Source organism: Taudactylus pleione, unplaced genomic scaffold, assembly GCF_031769625.1.
Source record: "Taudactylus pleione unplaced genomic scaffold, aTauple2 ptg001346l, whole genome shotgun sequence".
Classification (NCBI taxonomy): Eukaryota; Metazoa; Chordata; class Amphibia; order Anura; family Myobatrachidae; genus Taudactylus; species Taudactylus pleione.
This window is the reverse complement of record NW_028285746.1, coordinates 699,888-722,171: the sequence shown is the minus strand read 5'-3', so window position 1 is coordinate 722,171 and position 22,284 is coordinate 699,888. Positions and strand designations below refer to the sequence as shown.

The following is a 22,284-nucleotide window of genomic DNA, read 5'->3' as shown; positions in this document are numbered from 1 at the left end:
GGGGACTTAGGGTTAGGCACCTCCCCCCCAGGAGGCTTAGGCTAGGGGAAGGTGGGGTTACTCACCCCCGGGGGGAGGTTAGGGTTAGGCACCCCCCGAGAGACTCAGGTTTAGGCTGCGGGGGAAGGGGGGGTTAGGTTTAGGCACTTACAGGGGGGTTAGGGTTAGGCACTTGTCGGAGGTTAGGAGGGGGGCTAGGTTAGTAAATATAAAAAATACTTACCTGTCGGGATCTTCACTGCCGGTCTTCCAGCGTCTGGTATTTCATTCCGATCCCGTAGGGAGAAGCACAAGAGGGTAGAGGGTATAGGCCTGATGCTGAGTCAGACGCTATGCCAATATTCACTCAAATGGTTAATGCTTTGCAAGCATTTAGGTCACTAAAAATTTGAACAGCGCATGCCTTCCACGGTATTAGCATACAAAGTCATAGGACCAATTGAGACGCACAATCTGAGATAGGTATTGGTCTTTCCTGGGCAGTGACGTGGAGGTGGCTATTCAGACGCACAGTGGTGTACCATCTTATGTGTGTGTTATGGGAGTGTCACAGTCGTCACTGAACTAGTAGCGAACTTAGACACATTCGCTTACATTGGAGGCCATACTCTGATGGAGAATCTTCACCTAGCCTGGGGCTGGTACAGATTTTGATGGTGCAATCGATGGCTGCTTATAAAGACTCAGGACCTCATTCAGAGTCGGTCGTTGCGGCTGCACGGTCGTACGCCACCGATGTTCGCTAAACTGCGCATGCGTAAAATTCGCAATGCACGTGCGCAAACTAGCTGTTACGATCGGAAATATCTCTCTCCTTCAACTTGGCCAGGTCGCTAGTTTGAGTGACAGGATGAGGCGTTTGTGGGTGATAACAGGGGAAGGTGCTTGTGAACGGGGGAGTGGAGATCCGAACGCAGGCGTGCCTGACTATGCAAACGGCGTTTTATGGGAGTGCATAATTAACACAGTAGTGTCATAGCACACGTGACATGGGAGCATTTTACACTGACTTGATCGTAGAGCTTAAGAGAGGGTATGGTCAACCTTAAGCTCTACGACCAGTTCCGATGGTTCCCGATGCTCTCGATTAATCCTTATATGCCCGGAGATGACGTGTAATGCGTACGAGAAGGGGGCGTATTTTTTGTCTTACGGCCGCATCCTCCCCTTGGTCGACCAGCTAATTATCCGATCTTAAGGACGCAACTTGCGAGTGCATCATTTGCATATCCGGCCCCTTTTCCCTTACGACCGTGCGGCCGCAACGACCGACTCTGAATGAGGTCCTCAAAGTGGACGTCTCAGCCCTTGCACAGTCAGATGCACGGCTGTACACCAGGAAAGTGCTTTTAGCGGTATTGGCATAATGTCGCAGACGAGACTGAAGCGAAAGACGCACACAAAAACATCACTGCGTCCGACTCAGCCACATATTTTATTTTTTTATATTAAGTATTTTATAAAGGAACTGTCCAACCTGTTCATTCAACATGTCTTTCGCCTCCATGGGCTTCCGCTTGACATCGTTTGAGACCGAGGGACGCAGTTCATCGCAGCATTTTGGAGACACTTCTGCTCCTCCTTGGGGCATTCATCTGAGTCTCTCCTCGGGTTACCATCCGCAGTCAAACGGGCAAATAGAGCGAGCCAACCAGATGCTGGAAGAGTACCTGCAATGCCACATTTCAAAATGCCATAATGATTGGGCCTCACATCAACCATTGGCTGACTTTACCTTCAATAATGCCTGCCATTCTGCCTCAGTGATGTCTCAGTTTTTCTGTGTTTGTGGATTACGTCCCAGGGCTAACTCCTTTGATGCAAGCTTCGCTACGGCCAGTGACCCACCTGCTACCTCCAGGTTCCATCGCATTTGGAACAAGGTCCATTCTAACCTACTCAAGGCTTCGCTTCGGCCAAAGAAGTTTGTGACAGACGCAGGAGGACATGCACCTTTGGTAGAGGAGATCTGTTAAGGCTCTCTACCAGAGATATTAGGTTGCGTCAGCCTACGCGGAAGCTGGGTCCTAAGTTCATTGGACCCTTCTGCATCATTTCACAGGTCAACCCGGTGAACTTCAAGCTCCAGTTACCTGCATATTTGAAGATCAATAACTCCTTCCACTGTTCCCTACTCAAGCCGGTCTACACGTCAAACAGATTTGAGAGCCCTCGTGCTTCCAGACCCAGACCAGTGGATGTTCAAGATCAAGAGGAGTTCGTGATCGAGAAAATTCTGGACTCTAGGATCTCTAGGGGTCATCTGCAATTTCACGTCCATTGGAAGGGCTATGGATCCGAAGGAGGTTCATGGGTTCCAGAAAACTCCTTGCATGCTCCTAGGCTGAAGAAGTTTGTTTCCTTTTAAACCAGGCTCTAGGGGTTCTTCAACTCCGCGTCAAGGGGGGGTACTGTTAGGATCCGCAGGTAGTGAATTATTTTGGTGTCAGTTCCCAGCCTTGGTTACTACTGGAGATTGCATCTAATCCTGTCTGTCTGTGTGTTTTTTCCCAGGTGCTATTAATCATCTACCTCTCTGCAGATCTCAGGTGCACACCAGCCTGTGATCAGGAATTACTCTCTGCTGGATACGGCTCTGATTGAGTCCTGCATCTCTTAAATTACAGCCAGCCCTGTATTCTGTGCCAGTTATACTGTGTAAACAGCAGCACAATGACTGTTCCCCAGCTTCCAAGCTGCACCAGCTCACAGATGTTCTCCTGGCTTCCAAGCCACTCAGTGCACAGACTGTTCCCTGGCTCCCTAGCTACAACATCGGCCTCCGACCACTCTACTGGCTCACCAGCCACATCCATCGGCACCTTGCCGCCCCAATAGCTCCCAAGCCACATCATCGGCTCCCAAGCTGCAACATCGGCCTCCGGCCACTCTACTGACTTACTAGCTGCACCATAGACTCCCTAGTCATACCATCGTCGTTCAGCCGCATCATCGGTGTTCAATCGCACCATATGTACTTTGGACTTTTCCTTTATACATGCTAGCTTGTTTTTTGTGACAATAAAGTCACTAACTTTGATTTCACACTACGTCTTCTGGTGTCACTCTCCTTAAGGTTTTCTGATCGTTTGGATCTCCAGACAACCGTTACAAATGTAGAGTCTAGGTGGTGTTCTTTAGTCTTGCGTTGTGCTTTGCGAGCGTTCACTTGTTTTGCATTTTGACACTCGTAGCGGCTGCGTGCAGTCGCAGCTTAGCATCCGGGTCTGAATTGCCCCATCTGTCCTTTACCTGGGCTCAACCCAGTGCTTCAGCATACAGTCTTCAGTCTCCAAGAATCATTCACGGATCGTGTCTAGTGGAATATTACTACGTATTACCGGAACTGGTTCTGTGCTTATAGCACTATTTCCTCCAACCATTATTGTTATCATTAAAGTTCTATTTTTCTGATCAACTCATGTCCAGTGCCAGCTTCTATACAGTTCTCCCAGTCTTGTGCCGTCATATGAGGAAAACGTATCTAAGACCTCCTCAGTTTGTGCTGCCGGTATCACTGCCTGCAAAGCCTGTTCCATCATCGGAAGCCAATTTCCCCAGAGTCGTGACAGCTGGTTTGGGCCATGAAGATACAGCCTTCACTTTCATCTGAGGCTTTACCTGCCCATGGCCAACTACATACCCAAGGTACTTAGCCTACGACATACCAATGGCATATTTCTCGGGGTTGGCTGTAAACCCATGTGCCCTAAGGGAGTCAAGCACAGCCTCCACTTTTGATAGGTGTGACTCCCAGTCTTGACTAAAGATCACAATGTCATCTAAGTATGCAGTTGCATACTCTCGATGTGGTCTCAACAGCTTATTAATTGCTTTTTGAAATATCGCAGTGGCCTCATGTAAGCCAAAAAGTAACACACGATATTGGAATAATCCATCTGGCATTGAAAACGCTGTTTTAGCCTTTCTAAAATCATTGCAGAATCTCAAAGCCCCTAAGAGTTTAGGCACTAATACGATGGGATTGTTCCACTCACTATTGGACTCTTCTATTACCCCCAACTGGAGCATTTCTTGTACCACTCGCTTTACGGTTCCCGTTTAGCTTCAGGGATGCAATAAGGTCTTTGTCACCCCACCTGGGGTTATTGTAAATCAACGTCATGTTTTATGATTTCAGTTCTACCTGGAATGGAAAAAAAAACATCTTGATTTCGACCTACCAAATCTATATCCTGCTGTTTTTGGTTGGCATTTCATTTTTCTTCAATGGGTACCACACATTTCTGAGTTTTAATAGCAACACCTGAGGCTTGAGTAACACTCTCCCACCAGGGTTTCAGCAGGTTAATATGATAGATCTGTTCAGCCTTTCGTCTCCCTTCCTGGTGGACCTTGTAATTAACTGGTCCTATTTTTTCTACAACCTCATATGGTCCCTGCCAATGAGCATACAATTTACTCTCAGCAATGGGAACCAGAACCAACACCTTGTCCCCAGGGTTGAAGGACCGAACTATGGCAGTTATGTCATAGTTGTGTTTTTGTCACTGCTGGGCTTCGTCCATATGCTGTTTAACTAAGGGACTTTGTGTCACAACTGTACAGCCGGTTGAGACAACTAACTGTACCATGTTATTTTCCTGAACTGGTTCCCACCCCTCTTTTAACAGGTCTAGCACTCCCCGGGGTTCTCCCATATAAGAGTTCAAAGGGGCTAAGGGCCTGATTCAGACCTGGTCGCAAGCGCTGAGCGCTCGCAACCGGGTCGATGGTGGCCCACAGTGCACGACGGAGCCTGCTCCGTCATGTACACGCGCGAGACCTGGCTAGCGCCGGGGACTCTGTCGCTCTGGGTCTCGCAACAAAGGGGGCGAGCTGTCGATGTTGAGAGACAGCTCGCCCCCTTTGGTGGGCGGGCCGGGGGGTGGCTGCCCAAACGGAGGCATTCCCATGAGAACGCCTGTCGTTTGGGGGCAGCCCCACTGACATCACAAGTGATGTCAGTGGAGAGCTTCTGGCTCTGTTATAGCCAAAAGCTCTCTGGGGCTTGCGGCCACGAGACGCTACCACAAGGGTCTCGTCGCAAGCCCGATGGTCGCGATGGTCTTGTGACGATATATAGGTCTTGTCCATTAATTAAAAGTGTAAATTGTACTCGGGGATACTCTTCTATGGCCCCATGTACACAAAGCACCCTGACAGGTGGTAATATTTGATCCGCTTCTCTTGGGGCTAGCCCTTTTGCCATGATGGAAAGTTCACTCCCAGTATCAACAAGGGCCCAGACCTCTCGACCCCCAAATTGTATTGCCACTCAGAACAACATTGACCCTTTAGGAGAGGAAATCCCAGTGCACATACTGATAGCCGGTCTGGCCACTTTGCCTGTTGTGCACTCCATGAGTTCGGAATGCTTTGGACAATCACGACGAATGTTCCCCGGCTACCCACAGTCATAACCGATTACCACAGGGTTCCTCACAATAGCTTCCACTAGACCCCGGGTACGTGGCTTGGGTACTGGTCGTGGATCCCAATCAGGCATTTTTGTCATTTTCCCCCGTGTGAGATACCGGCCGATAACTGTAACTAATTCCTCAAAGGTCTGGTGGTCAGCCTGTAGAGCCCACCGCTGTACTCCTCAGTATAAAACCCATATACAGAAGTCTATGGCCACTATCTCCACAACTCAACTCACTGTATTCGCCTCTGGCTTTAACCATGCCTTACCCAGCCTGGCCAGTTCTGCTAGCTGGATTCGGGGGGCTTCTGAAGGGAAAATTCGCCAGTCATGGAATCTTTATATAGTATAGCCGCCTTTAACTAGGTATAAGGCAGGTTAGTATAAGCTTTCTGCGCTTCCCCAGTTAAATATGAGGCCAACTCTGCCAACCCAGGTGAGTTGCAGTCCTTTCAAAGGTGTGCAAATATGCAGCGACGTCATCAGATGCCGTCATTTTCTGCCACATGTTTGGCTCCTGACCTGCTTTCCTGAGCTGCACTAACTCTGTATGCATCAGCTTATTACTTTCTAGCTGAGTCTGCATTTGGGATTGCAGCAATTCTATCTGGGCTTGCTGGCCTGCAGCAATGTTTGTGATAGCCCGAAGCATTTCCTCCATACCGCTTTCAGATTTTGTGGCAAGTTTAAACTTAGCCTCCCTTATCATAAACCCCTGTTAGCTAATGCTAACTAGAATGGGTAAAACAGTAAGTAAGAGAGAGAAAAGAGATGGAAATAACTTCTCTCCTAAGCAGGAATGCCCCTGTGTGTGTATTAAATACAATATGGTTTAATCATGATATTGCCACAACCACGTTTCACAACCGGGTACCCTGGTTTTTGCACGGTATGCACTCGGGAAGCCGGCGGACCTAATCCCGACAGCCGGCTTCCCGACTGTCATATCCCGGCAAGGGTCTAAAGACAGGCATCAATATGCCAACACCTGTCATTAGACATACGTCGGGAGCCCGACGCCCGGCATCCCGATCGAAGGGACGCCGAGGGCAGATAGCCGCAGGCGGGAGACGGTTAGGTTTAGGGTTCCCAGGGGGGCTTAGGGCTAGACACCTCCCCAGGAGGTTAGGTTAAGGCTAGGGGAAGGGGGGGTTAGCGTTAGGCACCCCCGGGGGAGACGTAGGGTTAGGCACCCCCCCGGGGGACCTAGGTTTAGGTGGCGGGGAAGGGGGGGTTAGGTTTAGGGACTGGGGGGTAAGGTTAGGGTTAGGCACCCCTAAGGTAGGGTTAGGGGGTAGAAATCGGTTAGAGAATACTCTCCTTTGACGATCGTGATTTTCTCCTCTGCCGGGATGCCACTGTCGGGATTCCAACAGCCGGGCATGGGTCCAGCGGTAAATCATACCGATTCCCTTTGCACTAAGCCAGTGGTTCTCAAACTCGGTCCACACAGGTCACATTTTCCATGTCTCCCAGCAGGTGCACAGGTGTATTCATTACTCACTGACACATTTTAAAATAGCCACAGATGGCGCTAATTATTTAACTTGTGATTCTGTGAGGAGACCTGGAAAACATGCACTGTTTTGGGTCCTGAGGACCGAGTTTGAGAACCTGTGTACTAAGCAACCAAAGAAAAAAGGGAGATAGGAGAGAAAAAACTTCCTCTTTAATTGCACTTTACAATCTGCTAAGCTTTGTCTGGACTGCCCCTCCCAACTTCAACAAGGCACACAAACCAGTTTTATCTCAGAGAAGCAAATTACTTAACCCTCTCCCTGCTGGAGCAAATGCAGGACAGAGGAACAAAACGAAAATTTTAGCACTGATTTTTCCTCGGGTCGGTTCACCTTACCCTTACACCCAGCTGTTGTGCGGCTCAGGCACCCACCAGGCACCTCGCACCACGCTAAGCACCGGAAATCAGCCTGTCACCGTAGCTCTCCCCGGGTCTCTGCTGCTGTATTCATTGGCAGGTCCTCACTGCGCAAGATGTGTCCGGCAAATGTCCACAGTGCGGGGCCACCAAATGTGACAACTTGGGAAGAACCACGTCCAGCGGTATGGTGAAACAGCGGGCTGTTTATTCACTGCACAGTAAGTATCAAGTCTGGTATTATAGCAGATCATAGAAATATATAAAATGAAACCGTTGCAGCAACAGGTTTACCACTCTGCCTCACAGCCAACATGCACAATATCTGTGGACCTTCCTGGTCCTGGCACCCTAACGCTAATCACCACCCCCAGCTTATCGCCTGGCCAGCTTCTGGCATCAGGAGCCCAGTACCCTGTGTGTAGCAAAGATTGAAGCACAGCTCACAGGTGCTGCTGATCACTTGGTTGTGAACCTCAGCACACTGCAAGACCTGGACTGGACCTGACAACCACCCTACACCCAGGTAACCAGGTGGTGAGTATTACCTCTGCCTTGTGGCCCCGTGGCCTCCCTGACACAAAGTAACAAGACTTTAAAAGAGAGAGTGTCTTCGTCATATCGACTTGGTGTGGAGAATTGAAAGAGTGTCACAGAGGTCCCATGATCTTGTTTAGCATACCTAGCTTGCGACCATCTATGCCACACTCTGTCATACTTCAATTCTGGCCATTTACATATATTTCTCATGTCCGACTGTAGCATCAACTAGTGACTCCTAGGCATTAAAGGTCGGAACCAACGGGGCAAGCCAGGAATGAGCAATGCAAACTTTGGCAAGCATACAAGTATTAAAAACATACAATCTAGTGCATCTGTCCAACACATCATCTTCAAGGTTCCAAGAGAGCACACAACATGCATTAGTAAAGGTAGGGGCACCCCAGTGGATTACACAGCACAAATATCTTTTGTCCAGAAGGCCCCAATGATAAAACCCTATTGTTAGAAACTTCCCCTAGAGGTCTGGCATTTAGGGCACACATCTAATGAGCCACCTGCAAATGTTTAAAGCCGCTTTGCGTAAGGTATGTGCTGTGGAGAATCAATAGCTGAATTTGTTGATGCCGCACATAGGCTATAGACAACCAAGGGCTCTCCAAAGCTATAGCCCATTCCTCATCCCGAAGGGTCGACCGTCTCCCTCCCTAGAAATTGTAAGAGACAGCAAGGTATTGGAGTGGTGACTGGCCATACAGCATGAATACAAGCTGGAGAGGGTACAGCGGAAGGCAGACAGTGCAAACCAGTTTCTTAAGGGGGGACTCAATAATAGGGGGAGGCTTACCTACGTTCGGTATGCTGGGCGTTGGGATTTCGGCGTGGGGCTAATGATAGGCGTCTGTATTTAGATGCCTATCTTTAGTCTCATGCCGGGCTTTCACTGTCAGGATTTCTGACTACATCCCTAAGAGATTTCTGTTGAAAAAGTTAAGGCAAAAATGATCTTGATAAAGATTGAAAGGTACAACCACGCCACGGAAGAATTACAATGTGGTAGAGGGGACTACAGACCCAGGCCCCTTCTTAAAAATAGGCCGATTATCAGTACAGCATGATAATGAACTCCTTTCTCTGGAAACCCATTGATGCATCCAGGGGCATATCCAGAGGGGAGCGAGAAAATAACTCTGCGATTTTTGTCATTTTTTTTTAATTAAGAAAAAGAGCAGTAGAACCCATATTCTGAAGGGGGAGGAGGGGTGGGTAGACCACTCAGCCAGCACCGGTGTTGTCAGCACATGTGCCAGGTTACCAGTCCATCCTATCAGCAGTGGCAGCATCCAGTGATGTACTTGTCGAGAGAAGGCTCATCGATTTTACCAGACAGTGTGGGAGAGGGCATGGCATCTGACATCTTTGTACTAGTGCACAGCAGTTATATTGGTCTACCATCAGAATTGCTCTTGATGGCAGACAGATGGATCAACTGGTGGAAAGACATTTCAAAGATGCAGGTCATAGGCTTGCACAATGAGATATTATATGAAAGACCATGGGCCTGATTCAGAGCCGCTCGTAAGCGGCCGCTCGTTCGCTCCGAGCGATGTTTGCCCAACTGCGCATGCGTACGGATCGTTATACGCATGCGCGAACCAGTCAGTGCGGCCGAAAATCGTTTGTTCGCTAAATAGCGAATTCCTGCTAATATGAGTGACAGGAGGAGGCGTATGTGGGTGGTAACGGGAAGGTGCTTGAAAACGGGGAGTGGAAATCAGAACGCAGGCGTGCTTAAAGGTCAAAACGGGCGTTTTAAGGGTGTGCATAATTAATACTGGAGCGTCATTGACCACGTCACTGGGTTATTTTATAGCCAGAACTGCTCGCAAATTTGTGGTAGCAAACACCAGCCACAAGAATAGCGAGCAGTTCATACGCTGTTCGATGTACTCGATTAATCTAATAAATAGCGGACATGACGTATGGTGCGAGCGGCCAGGGGGCGACTTTTTCAAAATTACAACCGCAAGTTTTGTTCGCTCGTTCAGACATAGAGGCGTCAACAGACCCCAAAGAGCGAACGGTTCATTTGAATAGCCACCCCTTTTTGTTGAACGAACGACCGCAAATAGCGACCGGCTCTGAATCAGGCCCCATGTCCCAGAATCATTGCGAGAGGTAACAGCGAGAGTATTCCTATCAAAATCTGAAAGTGGCCCCTCATATAGGTGGGATCAATCAAATGTTAACAGGGCCAAACACAAATGTAGTTTGGTTTAGAACCACATTAGCCATAACACAATACTCTACAGAGAACATCCACATGACCGCCATGTAGGCAATCTACATGGCGGTCATGTGGATGTTCTCTGTAAAGTATTGTGTTATAGTATTATAGAATATATTCATATGTCCACCAAACAGTTCATTAAGCATCCCAGTGACCACCAAACAGTACATTGAGCATCCCAGTGTTAGCTATATTGTAGATTGAGTAACCACCATACAGTGGTTAATGATTTGCTCAGGATTGTTAAACAGGTCTACAGTGATAAGTGTGATGCAGTTTTAAAAATAATTTTCTCTGGAATTTTTAATGTGCAGTTAAGGTAAGTTTTGTATTTGCATAATATCGCAGATGGGCGACCGCCAATAGACACAGGGCCTGATTCAGAGGCGGACGCTATTTGCGGACGGTCGTTCTGAAAAAGGGGCCGGATATTTAAATTAAGCGCTCGCTCTTTGTGGTCTGTGGACGCCTCTACGATCGAACGAAACATGCGCTTGCTATTTTGAAAAAACGCCCCCTGGCCGCTCGCATCATACGTCATCTCCGCTATTAGATTAATCGAGTACATCGAACGGCGTATGAACTGCTCGCTATTCTTGTAGTAGCATTTTCCTACCGCAATCATGCGAGCAGTTCAGGCTAAAAGACAACCAAGTGACGTGGTCGATGACGCTGCTTTGTTAATTATGCACTTCCATTAAACGCCCGTTTTGACCGTTTGGCACGCCTGCGTTCGGATCTCCACTCCCCGTTTTCAAGCACCTTCCCCTGTTACCACCCACAAACGCCTCATTCTGTCACTCAAATTAGCAGGCATTCGCTATTTTGCGAGCACACTTTTCCGACCGCACTGACTGGTTGGCGCATGCGCATTACAACCCATATGCATGCGCAGATGTGCGAACATCGCTCGGAGCGAACGAGCGGCCGTTTACGAGCGGCTCTGAATCAGGCCCACAGTTGCGGGCATTTCTGCATCCACCTCTGAATCAGTTCCAATTACAAAAATGGAAAGTTTGCAAGGTTTGCATTAAACAGGAAATCTCATACTGTCCATTCTGTCTAATATTTAATCTGGATGGTATACTGCAAATAATTATACATATTTGTAAATTTTGCTATAAGCTTATTATGTAATTTTGTATTTTAAGTACAGTTTTCCTTTAACTAAATTTTGCAATAATCTGAACAATTGGTTCCTGCTTCTGTGTACTTTAATAATATAAAATGTGTTTGCTGCCATCTACTGGTCAGAGTGAAGTCCAATTTGATGATTACGAAATAACAGTTAACATTTATTTTCTAGTATTGAAGGCCCTGAAATGTTAGGTAAAAGCAGATGCACAATTTAAATTTGTCTTCACAATACGAATCTGTAGTTAGAGTAAATGTATTTGAAGAGATTGAAATGTGTAAGAAAAGTCATGGCGCGTCAGTGCCGCGATTATTATCAGTCTGTATTGCGATGGACTTTTTCATTTTTAGCAAAAGTATTCCCTCTATGTACTAATATTAACTCACAGATGCAGTGGTAGGTAGAACTTTGGAGGGGTCTTCCACATTTTTGATAGACTCGTCCTGAGAATCTGACATGCGCACAGTATAATTTTCCAGAGCCGGACAGAGGTTGCAACGGAGGTATTGTAGGATCCCTCTCTTGCAAGAATGCCTCCATATGCAAAAAAGAGCTTTGCTTTTTAGAGTTTGGTTCACAGGGGTCAAACCATATTCCCCATTGATAATAATGGAGGCTGCAGTCTTCAGTGCTAATTTCTGTGAAATCTCTTGCATTAGGCTAGTACATTGCAACAATACATAAAATTATGAAGAAACATGGATGTGGCTAGGCAGCTAAGCAGGGCAGACACACCTTCACAGAGGTCCTAGTCCAGACCTAACATTTGGCTGCTAATCCGGGTCCTTAAACCCACTTAGCGCTCCTTTGTGCACTCACTGCAGCTCCTTGGAGCCCGCTGCTCCCGACTCAGGCCTAGTGACAGAGTCTGGAGCAACGCCCTTGCATGGCGGTCACCACGAAGTACCATCCAGCAGTTACCGTTGTTGTCAACTTAAACCAGTTTATATTAGACCTCACCTTGTCTAACATTTTAGATTTGTCATGTACACTCCCTCCTACTTTCGGAGCCATTTCTTACTTACTTGACTACACTTATTCCAACCAAACGGGCTATGGCCATCCAGTACTTTTCCCAACGTAAGCCTGACATCATTATGTTACAGGAAACCCATCTTAAAGCTTCACTCCCCTCTTTAGCATGCTAACAATAACCTCATATATACTATTTTTCTATGTCGGCTAAACCGAGGGCTAAAGCTATCAAAATGATTAGTGGAGTGTTATCTATCCTTCAGCACGGGCGTTACACTCGATACTCACCACCTCATGACCTTTATACACGCATAGATTATATTTTTGTAGATCGCTCTGCCACTCAAACACTACTCGGGGCTCAGACCCTCCCCATCTCTTGGACCAACCATTCAGCAATAGAATTAGAACTTGCCACCTCTCCAGCTCCCACTCCAGCCTATAGTTGGCATCTCATCAAATTTCTGCTCCTAAAACCCTCCAAAATTACTGACCTTTCTAAAGCCTTAATGGACTATTATACGACTAATGCTACACCTGACATAACCCCATCCGCTCTCCGGGAAGCCCATAAAGCTACTCTTTTTTTTAATTAGCTTATCGGCCGCCCAGAAGAAAGCTGAGAGCGCAAGACTCTTGCAGTCTGCCTAAACTCACCACAGCCCAACTAACATCCCTCAACATCTCTATCACCGAGGAAGAAATTACTGAGGCAATTAAACAACTTTGCGGCTCCAGGCCCAGATGGATTTATGGCCCTATATAATATAAATTTTCAGAACCCCTCCTTCCTATTCTTCAGTAACTTTTGAATTCTCTGTTCGAGTGCAACTCGCTTAGGAATGCCACTATTAGAGCCAATATTGTTATTCCTAAAACTGATTGCGACCAAATAGGTTTGAGTAACTATAAACCAGTATCACTTTTAAACATTGATATTAAACTTTTCGCTAAGATACTTGCCAACTGCTTGGCACCCATTCTACCACCTCTAACCCATCCAAATAAAGTGGGTTTTATTCCTAGCCGACAGGTTGCTGATAATACCAGGCAGCTTATTAATCTTATCCATCTTGCGCAGGAAAAATCTCTGTCCACCTGGTAGTGGCTCTCAATGCTGAAAAGGCCTTCAACAGGGTCGCATGGCCATTTGATTATTTGGGATTTATGGGACCTATTTTTAAAGGTATTCAATTGCTATGTCATAACCCTTCTGTCTCAGTGTTAGTGAACTCTACGGACCCCTTTTTCATAGAGAATCGTACTTGCCAAGGCTGCCTCCCACTCTCTTCTATTTGCTCTTATGATGGAGTCGCTTGCAACTAGTTTAAGACTTAATGCTAATATTTCAGGTATTACTGTAGGTTATACAGATCATGAGATTGCATTGTATGCCAATGATGTGGATTTGGCATACAATGTTAAAAATCGACGATTTGCATATCCCAATCATATTTTGGTTTGGATCGACAAATCAGGGAAATCCAACATGTTGGATTTCACTAATGCCCCGAACCTGGTATCTGGGGAACGGGGAATTGCCCTAATCCATCACAGATGTATGGGGCCCATTACATATTTAGGTTAAAGAAAAAGAAACTAGTCCATAAAGTCCAGCTTTTCACAAAGTTATAATTGCATGGAATTGATCAGTGAAAAGTAAAAGGTAAAACAAAAAATAACTCAAATAAAATGCAATCATGTGCATCAATCAAGAGTTTTCTTGTAAATCATGTCTCAGAATGTGTAGTTTGCAGTTCTAAACTTGTTATAACCATTCTCCTCAATGTTTCTTATGAGAGGACTATTTGTAGCTAACGAGCAATATTTTACAGCAAGGTGCGCGAATGCCCTATATTTACACTGCCATAGAATAGGCAAATTATTCCTGTAAATCAGATTAGCTGTTTTTATCAATTTTAAAGAAATCCAAAACCAAAACTGAATTTAAACCAAAACACTTGAAGGTGGTTTGCCAAAACAAAAACACGGGGTCCGCACACATCTCTAGTTTACTTACCTGATCACCCATTGCTGACCTGACTTGTTTCGGATAATACTTTTGCCTGCTGTCTGTTCTGATCACCTGTTACCAACCAATCCTTCTGATCACCCCTCTGTTCTCAGAGGGCCTGATTCAGACCCGGTCGCAAGCGATGTTTGCCCACTGGGCATGTGCACGACGGAGCCGGCTCCGTCGTGCGCATGCACGAGACCCGGCTAGCGACGGGCGCTCCGTCGCTTCGGGTCTCGCACGAAATGGTGAGTGACAGCTCGCCCCGTTTGGGAGGCGGGCAGGGGGCGTGGCCGGCCAAACGGAGGCGTTCCCAAAGGGATGTCAGTGGGAGAGCTTCCGGCTCTATTAGAGCCAGAAGCTCTCTGGGGCTTGCGGCCACGAGACCCTACCACAAGGGTCTCGTCGCAAGCGCGATGGTCTTGACCATCGCGACCATCAACCTGGCCGCACGCAATAGCTGTGGGTGGTCACCCACAGCTATGCGAGCGGCCAGGAGGCTGCACAAAAAAAAAACAAAAACGCCCTGATTCAGAGCGAGCTCTCGTTCAGAGCGTCCGGCTCTGAATCAGGCCCAGAATCCTGATCTTTGTATTCTGACCTGGAACCCATGCTACACATGACAAATCTTTGTCTGATGCTGACTACATCTATGTCTCATCATTTCATAGATGTTAATGATCCCTAATTTCCAAGACAGCCTCAGGTGTTAAAGATTTGTCTATAATAGGTATTGTAACTGCATATATATTACAATATAATTACTGCCAATTCTTGTTATTTAATGCAAGTGAAAAATGAATTCAATATAACTTTAAATTGCCAAAACAAATTATTATATTCATCTTCATTAAAAGTCATAATGGCATGACCAATAACAGTTTTTTTTTGCTGTCTAGTAAAGGTGGAGCTTGCCATTTTTGAGTTGCTTTATTTAATTGGATGCATTTGGCCATGGTTAAGTAAATTCAGGGCATTATTGAGCAGATTAAGAGGTGTGGATGTTTTTTTTTCCTTGTGTGATGTTGAGCAATATGTAATTGTAGTGTAGCATGGTGCAATAATTGTATGGCATTAGATACACTTGCCTCGCTAGCAGATATCTCTGGAAATTATTTTCAAATATCGCCAACTTTACTACAGTGCAATAATGAATTTGCAGAGAGAAAGGTTTATAGGGTTGTAACAAGAAAAAAGCATCTGTGTATTTTATGACCTCAGTTCTAAAGTATTGCTATTGAAATTGTGGGCATTATTCAAAAATCTGGCATATTCTTGATAAAGTATTTTTCATTTAAATGGCTCTAACAAGTAGTGTAAGAATTACTGCAACTCAAAAAATTATATTATAATGGGAGTGAAAAATAGAAAGATAAAAATACAACAAATATTTTTATTTGTCCTTTGCATAGAAATCTAAAACGATCAACATAATGTTATTTTATACTGTTAATTATGGCAATTTAGTTGAAATCTTCTAAGTGGATTCTTTTCCTTTACTCGTTTGGTACTTCACCCGATTTCCACCTGTTATCCATGGTATAAACAAAGCTTGTGCTGTGGTTCTCTCTGGTCGTTGGCCAGGTCCTGAAGGACTTGTGTGCAATATTTACATAGTCTAACAAGGACACAGTCCTATTACATTTTGGTTTGTGAGTATGGTCCATCTTTACCTTCCAAACCCATAACTTCTATTTCCTTCTCTTTCTTTTTCTTCCCATCAGAATCAAACTGGGCCTCAATCTCTGCAGGATCGATGTAGGTGTAAAAATAGGCCATGATCACAAAGATAATGCAAACAGCCATTAGGAGAGCAGCAAAGAGTGTGTACTCCGCCCACTGGGAAAACATCCAGAATAAATAATTATGATTAAACAGTACAGTACACACAGATTACCAGTTCTAGTAATGACAACAAATGAGAATTTGTCCTGTAATGTCATAGTAGCTTTGTTAGTGCAACATACTGTTTTTTTAAATGAATATAAGACCTAAAATATGCACAAATATATACAATACATACATATTTTAAATCAAATGCCCTGTTGTAGCAGAACACCATTTGGCCACTACTCTTCCGGTAGAGGCCAAATGGTAGCAAGCATACTATTAAGCAGTAAAGGTAGTAGAGGATCAGTGGTAACATTGTACCATATTTCTGTCACCAACATCAGCATTTGTTTAGGACAGTCCTGTTTTTTTAGGCTTAAAATCTTCAAGAAAGCTTATTTTACTAAAATTCACACTTTTTGTGAATCTGGATTGACCGTAATTATGTAAAAGTCTTCTGTATTCAGCTTGGAAAACAAGATAGCAAGCATTACTGTAATAGGGCTGTTAAAAAAAAATCTTGCCTTAAGGATGGTTTAATGGTTAGCATTACTTCCTCACAGCACTGAGGTCTTGGGTTCGACTCCCACCATGGCCCTAACTTTGTTGAGTTTGTATATTCTCCCCATGTTTGCATGGGTTTCCTCCAGGTAGCCTGGTGTCCTCCCTCAATCCAAAAATATACTGGTACTGTATATTAATTGGCTCCTGTCAAAAATTGACCCTAATGTGGTAGGGAATATAGATTGTAAGCCCCACTGGGAAAGGGATTGATGTGAATATATAAATATTCTCTGTCAAGTGCTGTGAAATATATGTGCACTATATAAATAACTGATTATAATAATAATAATAATAATAATAATAATAATAATAATAATGCCTATTTATTTGCCTAAATAATATCTTTGTGTCTAATGCATAAAGTGTTTGACTGTATTCTTTGTACATCAGTCATAAAGAAATATTTCTTACCTGTTTACTAAGACCAGAAGCTCCAGTTACAATAAGGACAATGATATTACCTACAGCCACTGTTAGCAGCCATCCGGCTTGAAGTATAGATTTCATGTTGGATGGGGCCTGTCAGAAAGCCAAATGATAAATATTGTTATATATAGTCACAAATGATCTGCTCCACTGGAAATATGCACGAGAGGGGATTTATTTATGGCTAAAGGAAGAGTTTGGGACATTGAGACATTGTTTAGTAAACTTTACACTTTTCTTTGTATCAGGCAGGTGTGCCTTGCACAAGCAAAATGTGTCCCACCGTAGGATAAGGCCTGATCTACGCCAGCTCAAAGTAGATTAAATATTCAACAATTGGCTGTGCAACTAAGGAATCCAATAAAAATGTCTGCACTCTACCTCTTTATCCTATTTCAATCATTTTACTCCTGCAATATTATTCTTGTTTTTGCACTGCTCTGTCAAGCAAGGTATACCAGTGCACCTGCTCCATAATTTGTAAGGAATGTATTTGACTTTTTATATACAGAAAAACATGTCAAAATACAGAAAAAAAACTAAGTGCCAGAAAGGTATCAGCATAGATAAAAGCATAGGCGTGCACACAGCGGGTGCTGAGTGCACCCAGACAAACCCTATCCCTGGTGCCTAGAGCTTCATGGTGACCCTCTGGTGATTTTTTCCAATAGTGCAGTCACAGTGGTACGTAGATGAAGGGGGGAGTACCTGGAAGAGTGGGGCACACTGTCTGAATTTCTACACTGCTCGTCCACTAAGCGAACTCTTACAGTATACCCAATAAAACCATGTGGATATAAATTCAGAGTATTGGTCCAGGGCTGAAAGGGTAACGTCTTCAATATCCATCTATAGGTCGATGCGCCTAAGACACTCCTGGATAGGCGGGTAGCTGGGTGATTTCCAGTGCAGGAGGTCACTGCCTTGGCTTCATTGTTTCTTGTATTTGATTGGAATGGGTGTGAAATTAATTAGCCAAAATTGATAATCTGCGGGAAAATCTGAACCATAGAGTTTTTCGGAAATGGAGAAATTTGTTCTAAAAAAGTGGAGATCTCAGCACATGACCACCAGATGTGGAACGGGGTAGTAGGATGGGATCCACAGCGCCATCAGAGATCAGACAAAGAAGGGTACATAGCATATAGCACATTGGGGTTGCGCTATCACCTGGAGGGGAATTTATAATGGGTCTCAATAACAGATGTACGCTGAAAGCTTACATAAATAAATTGGAACAGTAGACCTAATTCAGAGACGAACGCAATGGCAATTTTTATGCAGATCGAGCAAATGTTTGTCATTGCACTTGTGTATAAGCCGCACTTGTCTTGCGATTCTGCACACACAGAACCCATTCGCAAAGTGAGTGACAAGTAGTCAACGTTTGGGGGAGGTAACGGGGGGTGGTCAGAAAAATATGTGTGTCTTATTTAAACACAGTTACATGGGCGTACATAAATTAGCCATTGTGATTACATATGCAACATGAGAGCCCTCTACGTGTCAGGAGAGGTGCAGTGTTTGCGGCTGGTCAAACCTGCTTCAAGGACAAGATGGTTGCTCGATGTGCATCAATGTTACAGATATTTACTCAGGTAAGCAACGTGCGCATATGAGAAGGCAGTGGTGGGCGTCCTTATGCTCTGGTAAACTTTGGAACTATTAGCGTATTTTTGCACCTGCGTTCCATGCACTGGCGTCACAAGGGGGGTGCGGGCTGCACCCGGGTGTCACCAGCCGAGGGTTGTCACCAAAGTGCTGGCTCCCCCTCAGTGACAGGAGCAGGGTGCTGCTTTACGTGCAGCACTCAGCTCCTAGAACAGTAAGGCAGCCGGCACCTCCGGTGTGACAAATAACGGGGTTTTGGGCCGCAAGGCCACGCCCTCTCACACGAGACCACGCGCCTTTATTTGTCGTCCCCACACCAGGTAATACAAAACTGGTTCCATGCAAAATCGCAGCTATGATCACATTAGCGTCCATTTCTGAATCGGGCCCAATGTTTCCCATTGTGAATCTTACAGGGAGAGTTGGCAATCCCTATGCCAGGTGGTAGTAAAATCTTGCATATGGGAACGTAGTGCCAGATCAAATAGCTGGTAGACCCGGGAAACTGAGTGGCATACAGGAGTTTTTGAGGAACACCACAACTCAAATGGGGTCAAAGAGAGACGTAAAGTGTAATGACTGGGATATCAAATTTATATGTCTAATTTGGGCATGAGACCAAAACGCAGAGCTATATAAAACTTTCCTGTAAGACAGCAAAGGGACGCAACGGACCCCGAACCACCAGCTGACAAGCCTGCAATGTACCCTCCTTGTTCCAGAAAGCAAAAGTTTCCCACGGCCTCCAGAAGAGGCCGTGGGAAACTATGAATTGTACATCAGAGAAGAGAAGGAGAGATTCATGAAGAAATTGAAGGCAAGAGTCTAAATTTCCTCCAGCAAGCCTAAATTGGGGCTGTAGCATTGAGGAATTTAGACTCTTGCCTTCTATTTTTTCTATTTCACTGTAGCATGAGAAATGTGTGGGAAGACCAAAGCAGAATTTCCACAGGGACATGAAGGGAGACACCCTCAATTTTATTATTATTATTATCATTTATTTATATGGCGCCACAAATGTTCCGCAGCGCCTTACAAAGTACATAGACAAAAAAGTAACCATTGACATACAATACAATACAGGACATGGATAAACATTGCTATATTAGTGACATTAACGCCCGCATAAGCAGCCAAGTGTTAGTTGCCCTAGTGGCTGGTAAGAGATAAATTAAATTACAGTAGGGAGAAGCACAAGAGGGTAGAGGGCCCTGCTCGAAAGAGCTTACATTCTTTAAGGGAGGGGAAGACAAACAGGAGTGACACAGAATGAGGTGGGCCGGGAGAAAGGAAGATGTAGCAGCAAGTTAGGATGAGAACTGGAAGGCTTTAATGAAGTAGTGGGTCTTAAGAGCTCGTTTGAAAGATGGTAGAGAGGTGCAGAGTCTGATAGGGAGAGGGAGGGAGTTCCAAAGGTGAGGAGCAGCACGGGCAAAGTCTTGGAGGCAGGAGTGGGAGGAAGTAATCAATTGGCATGAAAGGCGGCGTGTATTAAGTGAACGAAGAGGGCGGACAGAAGAGTGAAGGGAGATGAGATCAGAGATGTAAATGGGAGATTAATGGGTGAGGGCTTTGTAAGTGAGTGTAAGAGCCTTGAATTGGGCTCTGAAAGGGAATGGGAGCCAGTGGAGGGCTTGCAAAAGAGGGGAGGCAGATATAGAGCGTTTGGAGAGGAAGATGAGCCGAGCAGCAGCATTGAGCACAGACTGGAGAGGAGAGAGATGGGATTTGGGGAGGCCAGCTAGGAGAAGGTTACAGTAGTCCAGTCTGGACATGACCAGTGAATGTACAAGGGTTTTGGTAGCATCCTGGGTGAGAAAGGGTCTGATCTTGGAAATATTCTTGAGATGGAAATGACAGGACTGTGAGAGGTTCTGAATGTGTGGTTTAAAGGAGAGGGAAGAGTCCAGGATGACTCCAAGACAACGCACTTTGGGGCTAGATGAGATAGTAATGCCATCTATTAATAAAGAAATAGTGGGACATGATGTTATGTGGGAGGGTGGGAAGACTATCAGCTCAGTCTTAGACATATTAAGTTTGAGAAATCGCTGGGACATCCAGGAAGAGATAGCAGAGAGACAGTTGGAGATACGAGTCAGTAGAGAGGGGGAAAGATCAGGTGAGGAATGGTAGATCTGAGTATCATCAGCATAGAGATGATAATGGAGGTCAAAAGAGCTGATGAGTTTACCTAGAGAAGACGTATAGAGAGAGAATAGGAGAGGTCCAAGAACAGAACCTTGGGCAACACCTACTGTAAGAGGCTGTGGGGGGGAGGAGTCGCCATGAGAGGAAACAGAGTAGGAACGGTCAGAGAGGTAGGAGGACAGCCAGGAGAGAGCAGTGTCACGTAGACCAAGGGAGTGAAGTATATGCAGCAGTAGAGGGTGGTTCACAGTGTCAAAAGCAGCAGAGAGATCAAGGAGAATGAGCAGTGAGTAGTGGCCCTTGGATTTGGCAGCAAGGAGGTCATTGCTGACTTTTGTGAGGGCAGTTTCAGTGGAGTGGAGAGAACGGAAGCCAGACTGAAAAGGGTCAAGGAGGGAGTGGGAGGAAAGAAATGTGGTGAGGCGGTTGTAAACAATACGCTCAAGGAGTTTCGAGGCAAAAGGGAGGAGAGAGATTGGACGGTAGTTAGAGAGAATGTTAGGATCAAGGTTAGGTTTTTTAAGAATGGGGGAAACACGGGCATGCTTGAATGCAGAAGGAACAGTGCCAGATGAGAGGGAGAGATTAAGGAGGTGGGCAAGATGGGAGCAGGCAGAAGGAGAGAGGTAGCGGAGGAGGTGGGAGGGGAGAGGTGGAAGGGGGGGGAGGACTGGATAAGGGCCTTAACTTCCTCTCCAGTCACAGGGGAGAAGGATGTCAGAGTCTGTAAAATGGATGGGGAGGGGTGATCCGGGAAAGGAGGAAGTGGAGAGCTGGGGGACTGGTTGGATATGATGTCCTGACGTATGGAATCAATTTTAGATGTGAAATATGTAGCAAAGTCAGTGGCAGAGAGCAAGGAGGGGAGACGAGGAGGGGGTGGGCAGAGGAGGGAGTTGAAGGTGGAAAAGAGATGCTGGGGATTTGAGGACAGGGAGGAGATGAGATTCTTGAAATATGAGCACTGTAGGATGACAGCATGAATTTGAAATGGAGAAAATCTGCCTGAGAGCGTGATCTTCTCCACTGTCGCTCGGCGGTTCGTGAACATTTTTGCAGGTATCTGGTGCATTTGGAATGCCAGGGTTGAGGTGTGAATTTGCGAGGGTGAGTAGTGATCGCCGGAGCAACAGAGTCAAGAGCAGAAGTAAGGGAGGCATTGTATAGGGAAGCAGCTTGTTCAGCGCAGGAGAAAGAGAGGATAGGGGAGAGAAGTGAGTCAAGTAGGGAAGAAAAGAAAGCAGTGTCGATGGCTTCAATGTTAGCTTAGTGATGGTGGCTTTTGGAGGTAGTGGAGGGGAAGGAGAGAGGGATAGGTTAAAAGAGAGAGGAGGTGATGGTCAGAGATGGGGAATTGGAGTAAGCAGAAATATCACAACGGTGAGTGAATACCAGATCAAGCAAATGCCCACTCGCATGGGAGAGTAAGGAGGTCCATTGGGAGAGTCCAAATGAGGAAGTGAGGGTGAGTAGTTTGGAGGCAGCA

General features: G+C 45.6%; 2 protein-coding genes across 2 annotated transcripts in view; both read right to left on the bottom strand.

Annotated features, from left to right (window-relative positions):
- The window catches only part of TUBGCP5 (tubulin gamma complex component 5), a 103,550-nt gene extending 95,965 nt beyond the window's left edge, over positions 1-7,585 (bottom strand). The window contains exon 1 of the mRNA XM_088463348.1: positions 7,281-7,585. The gene's annotated coding sequence lies outside the window, so the exon portion shown is untranslated. The remainder of the gene's footprint in view (positions 1-7,280) is intronic.
- Positions 7,586-15,640: 8,055 nt separating this feature from the next.
- Positions 15,641-22,284, bottom strand: part of LOC148443036 (solute carrier family 15 member 1-like) — a 160,415-nt gene continuing 153,771 nt past the window's right edge. The window contains exons 25-26 of the mRNA XM_088463341.1: positions 17,022-17,129; positions 15,641-16,055 (exon numbers count right to left, since the gene is read on the bottom strand). Coding sequence (XP_088319467.1) covers positions 15,855-16,055; positions 17,022-17,129 — 309 coding nt within the window. The 3' untranslated portion in view covers positions 15,641-15,854. The remainder of the gene's footprint in view (positions 16,056-17,021; positions 17,130-22,284) is intronic.